Source organism: Vipera berus (assembly GCF_964194415.1).
Source record: "Vipera berus genome assembly, chromosome: 5".
Lineage (NCBI taxonomy): Eukaryota > Metazoa > Chordata > Lepidosauria > Squamata > Viperidae > Vipera > Vipera berus.
In genome coordinates, this window is record NC_138207.1 from 73476720 (window position 1) to 73494568 (window position 17849).

A 17849-nucleotide genomic window follows, 5' to 3' on the forward strand; every position below is an offset into this window, starting at 1 on the left:
TTATCCACCTAGGTAATATCATCAATTCTAGAAGGGAATGAGATTTGCAAAACAAAAAACAACCAAGCTCAGAGAGCGCCAAAGCCAGCCAATTTTTACAAGTTCCCTTAATTGTAATAGTAAAATACTATTATACTATGTAGTATGGTAACCTAAAATATTTTATTGCCCCATCCTATGTATTTCAGCTTATCAGCAGGTAGCAATTCCTCTCTTTTCAGAGCTGGATAGCTGGATGGGTGCTGTTGTTTTTTTAATGTTTGGATGCCTTTGAATGAGCATTGACTCCTGGTGACTGTCTGGATTAGCTCCTGCAGTTTTCTTGCCAAGGCTTTTCAAAAATGGTTTGTTTCCTGCCCAGGGCTGAGAGAGAGTGACTGGCACAAGGATACCTAGCTGGTTTCATGCCCAAGGTGGAACTAGAACTCATGCCCGCCCCCCATCTTCTACTCTGATGCCTTAACTATTGCACAAACTGGATCTCTTATTTGGTACATTAATTCCATACTATGTTTTTTAGCACCACATACTTCCTTCCATGGAGAAAGCAGTATCAATCCTTTAAAAGCATCCTAGCTTGCTTTGTGTATCCAAGATCTATGAATCATTTATACAGAAAAGAGTCTCTGTGTGCGGATGTAGACCTCCAGGAAGAGAAACATTGTCTATGCAAATCCTCTATGGGAAAATTAATAACAAGAAAGAGCAAGCCAAAGCAAGTGAAAATACACATGTACACACTTATAGGTGTATTTTCTATACTGTGCATTATGTAAGAACTGCTGGATTGGTTTATCATGCTAAATGTCTGATTTAGAATCGGCAGGTTAAGAGTGCTGAAGGGTTTAGTGTCCTGACAACTCTTTAATTAGCAGTCACTGGATCCTTCACTTAAGAAGGCATAAGCTACTGGACTGTTGTCATACTTCAAGGGTTTTAGAAGGTTGGAAAGCCCACAGAACAAATCCAGAGTCTGTGGTTGCTGGAGATATAATGAACAACGTACCATTTTCCCATTAGAAGCAAAATCAGACTTTTGCTGCGTTTCAGTGGTGATGCAAGAGTAAAACAGCAACAACAACAACAACAACAATCTGCCAAAGAGAAGCCAAGCAGGATGGGTGAAATAAATAAAGAAGATGTTGAAAAATATTTGGAAAACAACCCACAATTTGCCAAGGAGTTCTATGATAAAAGGCTTCGCCCAGAAGCATTAACAAACCTCTTCAGAGTCAACCCTGAGGATCTGAAGGAAGGGGTCTCCTTCAAAGAGATGACCAAGTTAGAAGAATGTGAGATACTTTTTGAATTGCTTTCCGAAATCCAGGATGATGAAGCTTGCATGGAAAAGATCTCACATAAAGTCCTGCAAAGGTTGGCACAGTTACTGGCAGCTGACAAGTGTAGCATGTTTATTTGTCGTTCCCGCAATGGTGCCCCAGAGTTAGCTTCCAGAATCTTTGATGTCACCCCTACTTCCAGTTATGATGACAATTTGGTGAATCCTGATAGAGAAATTGTTTTTCCTCTGGACATCGGGATAGTAGGTTGGACTGCTCATACTAAGAAATCATTTAATGTTCCAGATGTAAGGAAGGTGAGTAAGAGCTTTTTCTGAGTTGGAGAATGGATAAAGTCATTTTATGATCTGGAATTGGGTAAAGACTTTTTAAAATTGGAGGCATAGAACTATAGACACTTCCTTAAATGTGCCAAGTCCCTGAAATGCCTGGCACAACATTTATTTATTTTTTCAAATAGAAAACTATTTAACAATTCATATTCTTCAGCATCTTAAAATATATCATTTTAGAGCATTATTTCAACTATGGAAAGAAAAGGGAAGAACCTGTTATTTCTAAAGCAAATCCATATCTGAGATAGTTGAAGTTCCTGCCTAATGCCCCTCCAGATTTCAAACTGGGCTGAAATTAGTCTTATTTATTTAACAATACACAGATATCTGTTTCTGTATAATTTGAGAAGATTGCCCTATTTTACTTTGAGGGAATTCCCTATATCATGAATATTAGAAGTACTGTGCTAAGTCGAATGAGAGAAGATTGTTTTTGATCTCCTTGGTCTATTCTCCTGTAATCTACTTTATGAATTAAAAGGATTATCTACCAAGCTCCCTTGTTGATAGCAACAGGCAAGGCATCAAATATTGCTTGATATTTCTCTTGCAGCATCTAGGTTGATTTTTGTGCTGGAGAGAGATATTTGACTAAAACAAACCACAATGGGCCAATTCTAGTCTTTGACTATGATAAAGATTGATTGACTCACAAGAGGCCTGCGGCTCAAATAATCTAATTCCAGTCTGTCTGGTATGTTCTCCTCTCCCATTATTTCTGAACCAGGAGCATAATCCATTAAGAATTTTCTCTTGGGGAAACCCACTGAAATAAATAAGAAGTGTAGCGTTAAACAAGGATCTACAATATAATCTGCTTCCTGGGTATCATCCTGAATTGCAGCCAAAATGAATACAGCAGTTTTGATTTTCATACTAAGTCTGCTTTGTGGGTCTGGAAGAAATTTATTGTAGAATTTTAAATCCTGACATCTATTCCTTTCCTTTCCTTTCTGTGGGCGAACTGGCAATCAGTCTGATCCATTTGGTCAGGCATATCTAAAACTAATCCTGAACAAAATTAATCTATCTATTTGATGCAGCCTATTAGTTTGCCTTTTTTTTCTTTTAAAAAAAACAGTTTCATGTAATTTTTATTGATACACTGGGATTTCTCTAGTCTGCTTCTCTATCCTCCAATTTAAAGGACATCACTTCAGGAACATGTCCCTATGAATTTTTATTGTATTTTACAGATTCTCCTACAGAAAGTGTGTATCTTTTGAACTAAATGTAAAGAGTTGGATTGTTTGATTCTACCAAGAGTAAGAAAGAGGTCTTAGTAACTAATGTAACCTATGAACATTATAGTACCACCTCTGTCTGCATATCCAATCCCCAATGCAGATTTTGAATATAATTTTTAGACTAAATTTTTAAATTTAAAATTTGAACGTAATATTGGCATCCATTTACTAATCTCTTCCTTTTGATATGATCCCTTCCTGTTGACATAATCCTGCACTTCTGAACTGTTTCACTATTATAATTTTGAAACCACCGCTATTCATACCAATAATGTCCTATCTTAAATATTTCATTCTTCAGTCAAAATTCCCTCTGCCATCATCATCACATTTACATAAGGGAATTCTGAAAATATAGCTTCTTAATTAGCATCATCACTGGAAATAAATTTTATTAAGAACCGCTTGGCTGAAATCACTTTTAGCATTTTTTTCTAAAAAAAAGAATCTCTATGTAATTCATATGCATATGTTTCGAAGAAAGACATGCTTTTGGTTAAGCACAGAGCATTTTCATACATTTCTTGTATCACCGATGATTACATTATGAACTATTAAAAACACAGCAGGGACACCAGAAATTTAACTCCATCCCCACTTTTTCTGGGAGCAGGGTGAGTGGACATACTTTTTTTGGGAGTAGGGTGAGTGGACATACTCTAAAACCAGTGGCAATTTGGAGCAAAACATTGATTGGATGATATTCTCTGTGTCTTCCGATTAATCATTGGAGGGAAACAAGATAACCTCTGATTGCATAATCTCTGTAGGTGGCATGTATCTTCCTCAATCTCAAATCCCCTACCAGAGGCCCGGGAGTTTGAGAGTTCTGTGCAGTATGTTAGCTATTTCTAGCACTGCAGTCTTCCAGACCCATTGTTCTGATACTGTTTCTGGGATCTGTTGGAGATACAATCTCAGCTTAGCCCCAAGTGCTCCTATCACCACAGGGACCACTTTGATTTTTTACTTTCCACATTCTCTTTACTGCCTCTTCTTTCAGGCCATGGTACTCCTCCAGCTTCTCATACTCCTTCTTCCTATCATCACTGCTCTGTCTCTATCTCCCCCACTCTCTCTCTCTCTCTCTCTCTCTCTCTCTCTCTCTCTCTGTGTGTGTGTGTGTGTGTGTGTGTGTGTGTGTTGTGAAAAAAGTATGCTGTTTCCGGATGATTAGAATGCAGCATCTTATTTGAGCAGGAGATCATGAACCATAGTTTATATGATGTGAAATTAGCCGAACGAACAGTAATATTAAACTTTTAGAGCTAACACAAAACCATTTTAGGAAGCCCTCCAGAGATAAAGCCATTCGTCTCCAAAATCAGCTAAGCTGTGGATGTGGGAGCTCCTCCTGTGTGTTTGTTTGGTTTCTTCCCATGTGCTCAACTTGGAAATCCAGAAATAGCTGAACTGTATCTCCTACTCTCTGCTTTTACAGTATGTAAAAAACCTGACATTGCATATTGATTTGATAATTTCCTAGTGTGGGAGACCATGCGTAGCCTCCAAAACTTTACTCAGATCAGTTTTCTATATCTCTTAATGGCCATATGGGTTTTTACAGACCAGGTATGGTAATCCTCTCAGGAGGAGAACAGGAAGCATTATACTTAAGAACCCCTTTTTAACAAAACCAATACTGAAATCTCATAAGAAATGCCCTTTCTTAACAAAGGAAGATTAAATTTGCAGCAACTCCAGTTTTACTGCACGAATTACAGGAATTGGACTCTACAAATCTGCATAACAAATTGATGATAGCAACCCAGAAAATTTTAGATCTTTCCAAAGCAGACCTCATAAACTGTATGTTAAACTAAGAATAATCCTTTACGTTTAAGCAGGTACATCTTTATGGTTTTTCATACTGCCCATCCTGGCCTAATTAGTTGCATTTCAAAATAAAATTCCCTCCCTCGACCCTTGGAAGGAGTGGGAAGTGTATCAAAAAAATACAAGATTGTGGCCATAACTGCACAAGTGAAGCTCCTTTTAGTATTACTGCTGTTTAGCCTCCTGTAATGTGTAAACTACAACTTTACTAAGGCTAAATCATCATTTAATAATTTCTTCTTGTTTAGGATTTAAAAATGGCTATTTGGTGAGGTTTCCTGGGCTTCACCCAAAGCTTTGCTATACGAAGTTGGTTATTCTCCTGAAGTAAGCGAATCTTCCTGGAAACGGGAAAGAGAGTGTTCTCATAATAACAGCATTATTTCCACTTCTTGTTTTTCAGGGAAGCAATAACTCCCCTTCAAAGTGGGTGGGGTGTGGCAGAATTGTCATGTGGGAATCCCTTATGGCTTTCAGGGTGCTTTTTCCACAGATTATTATTATTATTTATTATTATTATTATTTATTAAATTTATATGCCGCCCTTCTCCCTAAGGACTCAGGGTGGCTCACAGCAATAAAAAATTAAAAAACATAGAATACAAAGATTAAAAAAGAATTAAACAATAGATACAGAAATAAAGGACAATTTAAGCCGATAAAAACCAAATTTAAAAAACCATGATCAGTCCAGGCCCGCTTGTTGGAACAACTATGTCTTCAGGTCGTGGCGGAAGGATCGAAGGTCAGGGGCCGTCTGCAGCTCCGGAGGCAGTTCATTCCAGAGGGTCGGCGCGCCCACAGAGAAGGCTCTCCCCCTGGGGGTCGCCTGCCGGCATTGCCTGGCCGACGGCACCCTGAGGAGGCCAACTCTGTGGGAGCGAACCGGGCGATGGGAGGTTGACATTGGCAGCAGGTGGTATTGCAAGTACCCCGGGCCTAAGCCATGTAGGGCTTTAAAGGTAATTACCAGCACCTTGAATCGCACCCGGAGGGCAACCGGAAGCCAATGCAGCTCGCACAGGAGTGGTGTAACATGGGAATATTGAGATACTCCCATAAGCACCCGCGTGGCCGCATTTTGCACCAGTTGAAGCCTCTGGGTACACTTCAAGGGCAGCCCCATGTAGAGAGCATTGCAGTAATCCAGGCGAGAAGTGACAAGGGCATGGGTGACTGTGCATAGGGCATCTCGGTCCAAAAAGGGGCGCAACTGGCGCACCAGGCGAATTTGTGCAAAGGCCCCCCCTGGTCACAGCAGTTAGATGATCCTCCAAATTAAGCTGTGAATCCAGGAGGACACCCAAGTTGCGGGCCCTTTCTGAGGAGGGCAATAGCTCCCCCCATCAAAAGAGGAGGAACATGTTGGACAATACGAGATGCTGGTATCCACAGCCGCTCAGTCTTGGAGGGGTTCAGCCTGAGCCTGTTCCTTCACCGCCTCCAGGCCCCGGGACATCACGTCAAGGGCATCACTGGGTTGGCTCGGGGTGGAGATAAACAACTGGGTATCATCGGCATATTGGTGATACCTCACCCCAAAGCCACGGATGATCTCACCCAGTGGCTTCATATAGATGTTAAAAAGGAGGGGGGAGAGAACTGACCCCTGGGGTACCCCACAAGAAAGGGCCTCGGGGTAGATCTCTGCCCCCCTGCCACTACGAACTGTGAATGGCCCAAGAGGTAGGAGGAGAACCACTGTAGAACAGTGCCTCCCACTCCCAACCCCTCGAGCCATCGCAACAGGATACCATGGTCGATGGTATCAAAAGCCGCTGAGAGGTCAAGTAGGACCAGGACAGAGGAGCAACCCCTGTCCCGGGCCTGCCAGAGATCATCTACCAGTGCGACCAATGCCATTTCCGTGCTGTAACCGGGTCTGAAACCAGGCTGGTACAGGTCCAGATAGTCCGCTTCATCCAGGAATTGCAGAAGCTGACGCGCTACGACACTCTCAACAACCTTCGCTACAAAGCGAAGGTTGGAGACAGGACGATAGTTATTCAAGGAGGCCGGGTCCAGAGCAGGCTTCTTGAGAAGGGGCCTCACCACTGCCTTTTTTAAGGTGGAGGGGAAGACACCCTCCAACCATGAAGTGTTGACAACTGCCTGGAGCCAGCACCGTCACCTCCCCGACGGCCGAAACCAGCCAGGAAGGACATAGGTCCAGTAAACAAGTTGCAATGCTCAGTCTACGCATGATCCTGTCCACATCATCCAAAGACACAGGGTCAAACTCACCCCAAATGGTATAACCAAGACCTGCCCTCTCCACTCCACCGGATTCCGCCCAGTCAGAGTCCAAACAGTCTGGATCTGAGCGATTTTGTCCTGCAGATACTGTACAAATTCCTCAGCCCTACCCTGCAAGGGGTCATCCCTCGGTCGCTGGTTGAGCAGTGAGCGGGTCACTCTAAACAGGGTGGCTGGGCGGTTATCTGCAGACGCAATGAGAGCGGAAAAGTAAGCACGCTTTGCCACTTCCATCACCACTAGGTAAGACTTAAGATAAGTTCTTAGCCATGTTCGATCAGATTCGGATCTGCTGGACCTCCAACAGCTCTCTAGGCGTCTTTTCCAGCGCTTCATCTCTCGGAGTCCCTCGGTAAACCAGGGGGCCACCCGGAGTCTGCGCTGGGTCAGAGGCCGCAAAGGCACAACTCGATCCAAGGCCCCAGCAGCAGCCCTATCCCAGGCTACCACTAGGGCCTCGGCAGAGTCGTGGGCAAGGGAAGCAGGAAATGTCCCAAGCTCCGTCTGGAACCTCTCGGGGTCCATCAGGCACCTAGGGCAGAACCACCTGGTTGGTTCTGCCTCCCAGCGGCAGGGGGTGGCGTATTGGAAGTCTAGCCGGAGAAGAAAATGATCGGACCATGACAGGGGTTGGATGGTTAAATCCCCCCTACCCAGATCATTAATCCACTGTCCAGAGATAAAAACCAGGTCGAGTGTGTGCCCTCCATTATGGGTCGGGTCTTGAATAATTTGAGTCAGGTCCATGACTGGATATGAGACCCTGTTCATTAAGCTGAGCTTTAGGGATCATTTGGGATTGTTGCTGTTGTTCCAGCCTTTCTGCTGCATGGCAACCTCCCTGCCTGAGTAACTTGATTCCATTTCTGGGTTGGTGATGGAATTCCCTATCTGTCTTCTCTGGGAATGGGATCTGAGATAGTTTGGGAATTCATGGCTATCATGATGCCATGGGGTATTCCAGATCATCCACAATCTGATGATCTGACAGATATTCCTGTTGGAGCAGTGGTTATATGATCTGAAATGGGGGTGTTCTTGATGTCTCCCTTCTCATGGTCAAATCACATCCTGATTAGCATTGGATTCTCTAAAGCAGGAGTGTCAAACTGCTGGCCCATGGGCCAGACGCGTCACGAGGAAACCGTGCCCACCCCATTGCCAGCAATGGGGGGAAAGTTCCAGTAGGTCATGCGATGTCACGTTACGTCGCGCGACATCATATGATGTCGCAAGTTTGACATGTCTGCTTTAGAGTCACTGTCCATTGCAGGGAGGCTGGACCCGCTAGATTGGTCTGTTCCAGTGACTGATCGCCCAGATGGGTTTCAGAGGGAGCTGGGGATGGTTCCTGCTGGTTACTGCATATGAGGCCTTGGTTGCCACTTGGAATAAGAAAGCTGATGAGGCCTTTGATTGGATTGCACCCATGCAATTTGTCCCCTCTTGCGGATCCCGTCACTTGCTAAGGTTCATGGATGAGTTGAGGGAGATGAAAAGATGAGAAGAGACATCTAGAGTAACAATGGTGCTCAACAAAGGGTGAACTCGACCGAATATGGGTTAGATTGCTATTAAGGCCTACCTTGTGATGTTGAGGTAGCAAAGCATCAATGCCTCTGCATCCTTTTTGCTTCCATGGACTACTATCCTCTGGCCTTGTTTAGGGTGAACATCTTGGGAAAGAAAGGGCTCAGAGAACTTCTTGCAGAAATGTATGGAAGAATTGGTTCAGCATCTACAGTTTTGGACAAAGTAGCTTAAATTTGTTGGACTCCAGCCTTGTTGTAGTTCCAGAGAAGAGGCCCAGGGAGGATGAGTTTGCCCTGTTATTTGTGATTGTTTTGAAGCCCTTGGGTCTGGGAAAATGGACAGGGTCCTTAGAACTGTGAGCACATGTACCTGCTCTTTAGATGGATGCTTCTACTGGCTTGTGAAAGTGGCCTGGGGTTTGTCATGTGAGTGGCCTCACTAGTTGTGAACTCTGACTTGAATGAGGGTTGTTGCTTTACCTCTTAAAAAGGCCTTGCTTTGCCCCCTCCTCTGGAAGTCAACACTGGGTTCCAGTATACTGGGCAATTTTCATCCATTATTTAATCTCTACTTTCTGGTGACTGAGGAGGTAGTTGAGGGGAAATTTCAGAGAACTTGGATGAAGTGGGTTATCTGGATCCCTTTCAGTTGGGATGGAATGGAATGAAATGGAAATGGCATTGGTTGCAGTTTTAGATGCTCTTTGGGAAAGCAGGATGGGGATCATACATACATCCTTGCCCTATTTGACTTCCCTGCAGCTTTTGATACCACTGACCATAGCATACTTTTGGATCAGCTCAGGGGATTGGGGGTTGGGTGGCACTGTGTTGTTGTGAGATCCAGTTGAGGATGTTCAAGGAAGAGAGATCCCGCTCAAGACTCTACTATGTGGGATGGGTTTGCTGCTCTACATGCTCTTATTCAACATTTTTGTGAAGCTGTTGGGTGAAGCTGTCACCATGGGATGAGGTATTGCAGACCCAGAGTGCAATCTGGGTCCTCCTAGATTCATGACTCCTGCTTAAGGAGCAGGTGGCAGTTGTGGCTAGAAAGGCCTTTGCACAGCTTTGTGTTGCATACCAATTACACCCATTTCTGGATCGGGGATCTCTGCTCACAGTTACTAATGCCCTAGTCACCTCCTGATTGGATTACTGTAATGTGCTTTACATAGGGCGGCCCTTGAAGATTATCTGGAAGCTTCAGCTGGTGCAAAATATAGTGGCATGGGCAGTTATGTATGCTAAAACAGTACACTATATCTCTGCTCCACAAACTGCATTGGTTGTCAGTCTGCTTCTGAGTCCAATTCAAAGTGCTGGTTTTGATCTTTAAATCCCTTCATGGCATGGGGCCAGGTTATCTAAGGGACCACATCTCCCCAATTACATCCGCTTGTCCCATCAGATCCAACAAAAGAGGTATGCTGCAAGGTCTGTCTTTTGGCAGGCCCAGGGAGGCGGGCCTTCTCTGTTGTACTTGTCTTGTGGTACATTCTCAACCCTGAAGTGAAGTCAGCTTCATTCCTCCTTATTTCCCAGAAATCCCTCAAAGATCTGGCTTTGTTATCAGGATGGGGGGCTGGTGAGTGTCAGGGAGCCGGTGGGATATTGAGGTGGCTCAATTATTTCTAAAACTTCTAAAATTACAACAAAGTAAAAGTGTCTTAAACTATTAATATTAACAAAGTAATAATATATACAATTTAAATGACTTATGGTTATAAAGAATGTACTGTGGGATATTGGCCCACCAGGGTTTGATGGATCTTCTCTCTTCTACACAAAACCTAGTTACATGCGCTGTAAAAAGGGGTACCTCATCTACCGTATGAGCTGCATTTGGGCATAGGCTGAATCTGGGTGACCAGGATATCTGCTCAGGAATGAAGGCAAATATACGTGCAGGATATCTACTAATCATAGGGAGTATAAATCTCGTTCACATGACTCTGTAAAAGAGTTAAAAAAACATATTTTGCAGTTCTAGAGGGATCATGTAGCAATTGCCTTACACACCTGCTGTGTGATTTTAGGAGAAGGCACATTGTTAGAATGCACTAGGTGAGCATCCCTGGGTAATTAGATTTTTTTTATTTATTTGCTTTCAAATCCAAAGTGAAGTTATCTGGAAGACATTTGGAGAATAATTGGAGTGGAACTGATAAGGATATAAGGCAAAAATGACAAAAATATGCTGTCATAATAGATCATCCCTTTCATCCTTGGGTCACGATACCACATGCAAATATGTAGATGACAGCGCTTCTGTTGTAATAATACAACGTGTGTTTCATCACTGGCCTCCATATATACCTCTTGCAGGTGCCATTACTGTATTTAACTGTGCCATTCCCTCAACACACGTCTCCATGTTAAGGGCCAAGTGTGACTTATCTCTCAGGGGTGTTCGAGACGAGTAGCAACGATTCCGTTCTTTGCAGATGAAACATGTCATCTGGATTATCCTGAGTCACACTTGAAAATTAAACTAACTTCGTGTTTGTTTCAGAATAATCACTTCTCCGACTTTGTGGATAAGCAAACTGGTTATACAACCCACAATATGCTCAGTGTTCCCATTTTGCAATGCAAGGAAGTTCTTGCAGTTTTCATGGCACTTAACAAACAAAATGCCTCTGAGTTCTCTAAGGAGGATGAAGATGTAAGTATGGATTGCTTTTTCAAGAAAACACGTTTCTTTGCTTAACCTTTCGGTGAGCAGCTTGAGATCATCTTATATTTTAGTGTTGTTGAAGCCTAACATGGGCCCCAATGGATTTCTTATGCACATCAGGAGAGAAACTTGAAGCATAAAGAGGTGTATTTCAGCTAAATGTGTTTACAGTACAGTATTTGCCATCTGCCTCTCAGAGGCGTCTGCAAGGGGGAACAGATCCAGACGTTAAGAAGAAGGCTTCAGCTGTGTGATTCAAGCCCTGCCTTTTTAAATATGTTGTTGTGCCTAAACAAGGAAAGGGCTTTAATCCAGCAATCGTGGCTGCCATCTTGATTTCACTATGGACGCCACTGCTCCCTACAATTCTGGTGGCAAGTGATGATTTATCACGTAAACCAGCCAAACATTCAATACTTTTCAAGACAGAAATGTTCCTTTCCAAGTTAAAGTATGTACTTTATTTGTTGTTGGTTATTGTATTTATTAACTTACCATTATTTTAGTATTATTTACTTCTGCTATGATTATTTCAAGAGCAGGATATATGATAGCACTAGAGTTAGCAGGAGCAATTTTTTCACTCCGTTTTTTTTTTCCTGATGCTAAAACTTGACATGTCAAGCAGCATTTCCTCAAGGTGTAACTTGCATCTTAGAGCTTGACTCCCGAAAAATTGAAAAAAAAAATTAAAAATCCTAATTTGAGTGATGACTCCTCCGTCTGGCCCAAGTGGCAGTTGAAAAGATTAAATCCACACATGAAGGTTCAATTTAACTGATTTATACTGATTTCTATAGACAGGAATCTTTTTAACTAATGATCTGTACTTGGTTTGAGTTAGAGAAGGATCAGTGACATTCAAGGGGGGTTGGGTTTAATTTCTTTGTGGCTGTGTAGTGATTCTAGGCTGATCCCTCTTTTCACCCTCCCTCTGGTTCTGCCAGTCTTTCTACACCAAGACCCTGATTGCCTTCTATCTGAAGGCCAAACTCTTCCAGGAAGAGTCAGGCAACCATAAGGTTAACTTCCATATTATCTCATTATCTAGCTGTCTATCATCTATCTATTACATTTATTTGCCACCCATCTCATTCTCATGGAATTGTAATTGCTTAAATTCGGTCTCAGCTTTGACAACTTTAAAATGTGTGGACTTAAACTCCTAGCTAGGTTGGCTGGGAAATTCTGGGAATTGAAGTTCACATATTTTGAAGACATCAAGGTTGAGAGATGCTGTACGGTGTCCAAGAATTTGTTGTATATTTATTTCTATTTTTTTGCAGGTCTTTAATAAATACATTCACTTCCTTTCACTTGTTGTGAAACAAAACCATATTACATACCTGTATAACGTTGAACTTAGAAAGAGTCAGGTAAAATTATTTTTATCTACTGTAGTAGACAATTAAATGTAATTATTTTGTATGGATAGTTTGGTTTTATTTTTTCTCTTACCAAGAGATTATGTTAAGCTGCCATTGCCTATATTTGGTAACTATGTTAGTTCCAAATAGCCTATTACATCATAGAGTTTACCAGACAATATAACAAATATCCTGAAAGTTTGAACAGAGGTTATCATGTTTTTTTTCTATCTCTCATTAGCCACATATTAAAATATTGTCCCCCAACCCACCCTGACTTCTCTTCAATAGATACTTTTATGGTCTGCCAACAAAGTATTTGAAGAACTTACAGATATTGAGCGACAGTTTCACAAAGCCATGTACACTGTTCGACAACATCTAAATTGCGAAAGATATTCCATTGGTCTGCTGGACATGACCAAAGAAAAGGTCAGTATAATTTTATTTACAAGCAGAAGGTACCACTGGTTGAAAAGCGCTGATCTAGAAATCATAACTGAGTCATAAACAAAAAAAATGAAAAGCGTGATCTTTGAAAATGAATTCTATTACAATCAACATAGGTTACTGTATTTCTTCAGATAAAGCATGTTTACAATGGATATATTATTTCTCTTTCAAAAACCTATTGTTTGAGGCAACTCTTGTCCACCCTATTGTTTTAACCATATTTGTATGTCAGGATTAAACTGTGGGTTCCTTGGTGCTCTTTAATTTGTGAATGTGTTTGTAAAGGTTCTAAATCATCCAGGTCAAGAGGAGGCAACCTTGGCTCTTTTATGACTCGTAGAATTCAATTCCTAGAATTCCTGAGCCAACACAGGAGTTGAAGTCCACGAGTCATAAAACAGCGCTTTTCAACCAGTGGTACGGGTACCACCTGTGGTACATTGGCACCTGGCAGGTGGTACCCGACCATCCTAGAAAAGTGGTAGCGGGGGAGGGGAATGAGCTGAACTGGTGGCAGCACCGCACAAGCCTGAGCGAGAGATGGCTGGAGCTGCAGGGCTGTCAGGGCTCTGTGGAGGTGCCAGGATCAGTACCAGGCTCCAGCTGGAGCTTGGCGCTGATCCTGGCGCTTATGAGCCCAGAAGAAGTGCCAATCAGCTGGAATGTTGCAGCATCTCCAGGGTCTTGTGATTTACATTCAGATGCTTGGCAACTGATTCATATTTATGACAGTCACAGTGTCCCAGGGTGATGTGAAGTGACCAAAACCTGCTGCAACCACCCAGCAAATGGCGAGAATAAAAACCAAACACCCCACCCCCACCCCTGCTGCCAATCCTCAACAGAAATGCTCACAACAATGAAAACCTCGGACAGGAGGAAGAGCGCTGCCGGGCAGGCAGGCAGGTGTCTTGCTCGGCTGTGGCTTGGGGAGGCACTTTTTCCAGTGCTATTGTAACTTCAAACAGTCACTAAGCAAACTGTTGTAAGTCGAGGACTAGCTGTACTTCATCACTTTTTTCCTTTTTTTTTTTTTTGGTCATCAAGTTTTTGACACCTTGCTAGGCGACTGGTGGTACTCGGATGTTGTCATATCCTAAAAGTGGTACAATGGGTGAAAAGGTTGAAAAGCCCTGTCATAAAAGAGCCAAGGTTGCCTACCCCTGATCCAGGTCATGGTTGTCCCAAAGGTGCTTTTTTTTTTAAATAAAGGCAATTGGACTTCCTGATTTTTCTTTCAGACATTTCGTTTCTCATCCAAACAGCTTCTTCCGTTCTGAACTGAAGAAGCTAATTGGATGAGAAGCAAAATGTCTTAAAGAAAGATCAGAAAATCTCTGAGCTTGGTGGCTTGCTTGCAGACGTTTGATTACCAGACTAGGTAACAACATCAGCCCAGAGTAATATCGGTAGTGCTAATGTTGCTAGTCTGGTAATGAAACGTCTTCAAGGAAACCACCAAACTCAGAGAGTACCAAGGACCCCGCTGCTTTATCCATATTAAGAGTTGTCCTGCCTGGTCCCAATGTTCTGATAAGGGGCTCAAAAATAGACTACAGAATGAGGGAAGCCCTGCCCTCTTTTTTATATGCATTGGGTATGCAATGCACAAGAGACGGGATTTCCATTTCACAGCTACGGATGCTATTTTCAGCCATTCGACAATCGTCCAGACATGAAGCCAAATCCATGAGTACTAAGACTATTTTTATTGTAAGGTTACAGCCACAGAATCTTGCATGTCTGAAAGCATTTCCCTTCTCCCCAGTCTTTACTCTCTACTTTTCTTTCTAAATAGAGAACGTCTCTTTTGAGATGCTTTCTGCATCTCCATTCCTTCTACAGGTTGAGGCTTCTCTCATCTGACCAATATCCTGACTGTGGCCTTCCCCCTGCCTCCCAAGGTTATTCTTGCTACCCATCCCATCTGTCTTGTCCTTCCCTTTGGATGCTGCGGTGTACTGATCTTACAGTATATCTGGTTGAGTTTTGTAGGAATTAGGCAACCTATCAGAAACAGATTTTTCTCTTTTCTAATGGCCGAGGATGAGAATTGAAGTCCAAAATACTATATATGGAGGACACCAAGTTTTCAGAAGGTTCTTTCCTTCAGGAACCCCTTCAATAAATATGCAATTATTTCCAGGAATTTTATGATGAATGGCCAGTTAAATTGGGAGAGGTAGAGCCTTACAAAGGACCAAAGACCCCTGATGGTCGGGTGAGTAGATATACTTCATCTGTCCAAATTACAATATTATGAAATGTTGGTATGTTTAAGATTCTTGTGTTGCTTTTTCCCCTTTGTATTTAGGAAATTAACTTTTATAAGCTAATCGATTATATTCTACATGGAGAAGAACAAATTCAAGTAATTCCGTAAGTGCTTATTATTCGGTGCTCAAATAGTAAATAGCTGTAGGAGTTCATGGTATACTATGAAATGATGATTTTTGTCTCCTTCTCTGACTTAAGGTCACCTCCTGCAGATCACTGGTGTCTTGTGAGTGGCTTACCAACGTATGTGGCTGTAAATGGATTTGTAAGTTCCAGATGTTACTTCCCTACAATTCTTTCTGGGGCTATGTGCTGGATATGTGTGTTTGTGTGTGTAATTCTACATGTTCACATTTGAACTAGTCATTTCTATTTCACAATTTAGTACATGGGAAGAAACAACATTGTGATGCAATTACTTGCGACTCTCTTTTACTTCCACATACTTAGGCTGTTCGATGTTGATCAAATTAATTATGCTGTGTGGCACAAAAACATACCGTTTAATCTATCTAACTTAATGTTCGTCACACTGAATGACAGCAGCTCAAGATTCTAGACCAGGGCTTCTTTCAGCTCTATTCATGAAAAACTGTGGATTATGGTTAAAGCTGTTGGCTTGCAAAGTCCTACTATCTTACTATAGCCTTCCTGCTCTAGCTTCTAGATCGGGGTTTCCCAGACTATGAAGTTTACCTGCCTTGAGTCCAGGGACGTCTGTAGCAGTACACTGTTACAATAATTCCCCCTTTCCCAAAATTTCATTGTATAGCTTCATTCTTCATCTGTATTGATTTTGGAGCTTAGATTTTTAGAAGAAGGTTTGTGTATTGAGATTCCACTAAAGGGAGGTGGATGGCAAAAGGTTTAGGAACTCCTGTTCTAGATAATATGTTTTGTGAGTGGTTAGCAATTACCTTCAGCCGTTTCAGGTAGTCCTTGACTTACAACTGAAATTGAACCTGGAGTTATAGTTGTAAGTCATGTTGTTCGTTGAGTGGGTCACTATGTGACTGCACCCGATTTTCAACCCTTTAGTTAATTGTAAGTAGTTAATCAAATACTGGAATCAGTAAGCGAATCTATTGTCTGCAATGGCCATTTTTTTTTGCCGGAAACCGGAAGTAAAGACCGGTTTCCGGCAAAAAACCCCCATCATAAATCATATTCACATGTCCGTGGGATACTGCAAATGTCTGTAAATGCAGGCCAGTTGCTAAGCACCCCAAATGCGATCGTGTGACTGCGAGAGGAGCAACCATTAGAAAAGATCCCCTCAGAAGGAAAACCATATCAAGGCATGGAGTGTGGAACTTTGAAATTGGATCATAAGTACCTTTTTGGGGGGTGTCCACTGAACTTTGAATGGTTGATAAGCAACCAATTGTAAATTGTACTACTTTGTAGCATACCTATGGTCACGTAATCAAAATTCAAACACTTCGCAACTGACTCATATTTATGACAGTTGCAGTGTCCTGGGGTCATGTGATCACCTTTTGCGACCTTCTGACAAGCCAAGTCAATGGGGGAGCCAGATTCCCCTAACAACTGTGTTACTAACTTAACAACTGCAGTGATTCACTTAACAACTGTGTTTGAATTTTGATCACGTGACCATGGGGATGCTGCAATGGACTTAAGTATGCAAAATGGTCATAAGGCACTTTTTCAATGCTGATGTAACGTCAAATAGTCACTAAACGCACTGTTGTAAGTTGAGGACTACCCGTACAATGCCTTTTTGAAAGGTAGCAACAGGACCAACCATCCTGAGCATGTTTAGTGGTAATGAATGCCAATATTTAAATGTAGGAACAAATCTTTATTGTTTATTTTCTCCCCTAGATTTGTAATATGATGAATGCACCAGCGGACGAATACTTCGCTTTTCAGGTAATACTATTTTTACTGGCTCCGCAAGCCTAGCAAACAAATAAATAAAAACATGAATTCTTATTTTATTTAGTTGGACCCTCTGCCTGTATCCTATGTACATGCGCCGTGCGTAACCATGCTGGTCTCCATAAATACTTTAATTTTCCTTTTCCTTTTATTTAGAAAGAACCTTTGGATGACTCAGGCTGGACTGTGAAAAATGTCTTATCTTTACCTATCGTAAACAAAAAAGAAGAGATTGTAGGCATAGCTACGTTTTACAACAGGAAAGATGGCAAACCATTTGATGAATATGACGAACAGATAACTGAAGTAAGTTCAAAGTTGGTTGGCTTTATCAGCCTACAATGAGGCACCAGAGGAAGAAAATTCTCATAGTAACCAATAAGAATGTATTGTTGTTAATGTCTCTATCTGATCATCCCTGCTGCAGTCCTTTAAATAAAATTTACAAGCCGTGGCAAGGAGTTAATATCTTGACTATGTCCTTAGGTACAACTCACTGTTATAAACAATGATAAGAAAGGTAGTGGAATACAATAGATGTTAATATATTGGTAAAGGTAAAGGCAGCATGAAAGTCAGTGTACCACCCACAGCCTCATTATCTGTCAGATCTGCCTCTCAGCTTGAACCTCTAAGTAGGGATGATCCTTAACTCCATTT

The 17849-nt window shown here is 42.0% G+C and overlaps 1 protein-coding gene across 1 annotated transcript in view; it reads left to right on the top strand.

Annotated features, from left to right (window-relative positions):
• Positions 1 to 1117: 1117 nt before the first annotated feature.
• PDE6C (phosphodiesterase 6C) overlaps positions 1118 to 17849 on the top strand; it is a gene marked incomplete at both ends in the record, with an annotated part of 52691 nt that continues 35959 nt past the window's right edge. Inside the window, 9 exons of the mRNA XM_081328594.1 lie at positions 1118 to 1597; positions 11023 to 11175; positions 12474 to 12563; positions 12846 to 12986; positions 15154 to 15228; positions 15322 to 15386; positions 15483 to 15549; positions 17133 to 17180; positions 17346 to 17495. Coding sequence (XP_081184720.1) covers positions 1118 to 1597; positions 11023 to 11175; positions 12474 to 12563; positions 12846 to 12986; positions 15154 to 15228; positions 15322 to 15386; positions 15483 to 15549; positions 17133 to 17180; positions 17346 to 17495 — 1269 coding nt within the window. The remainder of the gene's footprint in view (positions 1598 to 11022; positions 11176 to 12473; positions 12564 to 12845; positions 12987 to 15153; positions 15229 to 15321; positions 15387 to 15482; positions 15550 to 17132; positions 17181 to 17345; positions 17496 to 17849) is intronic.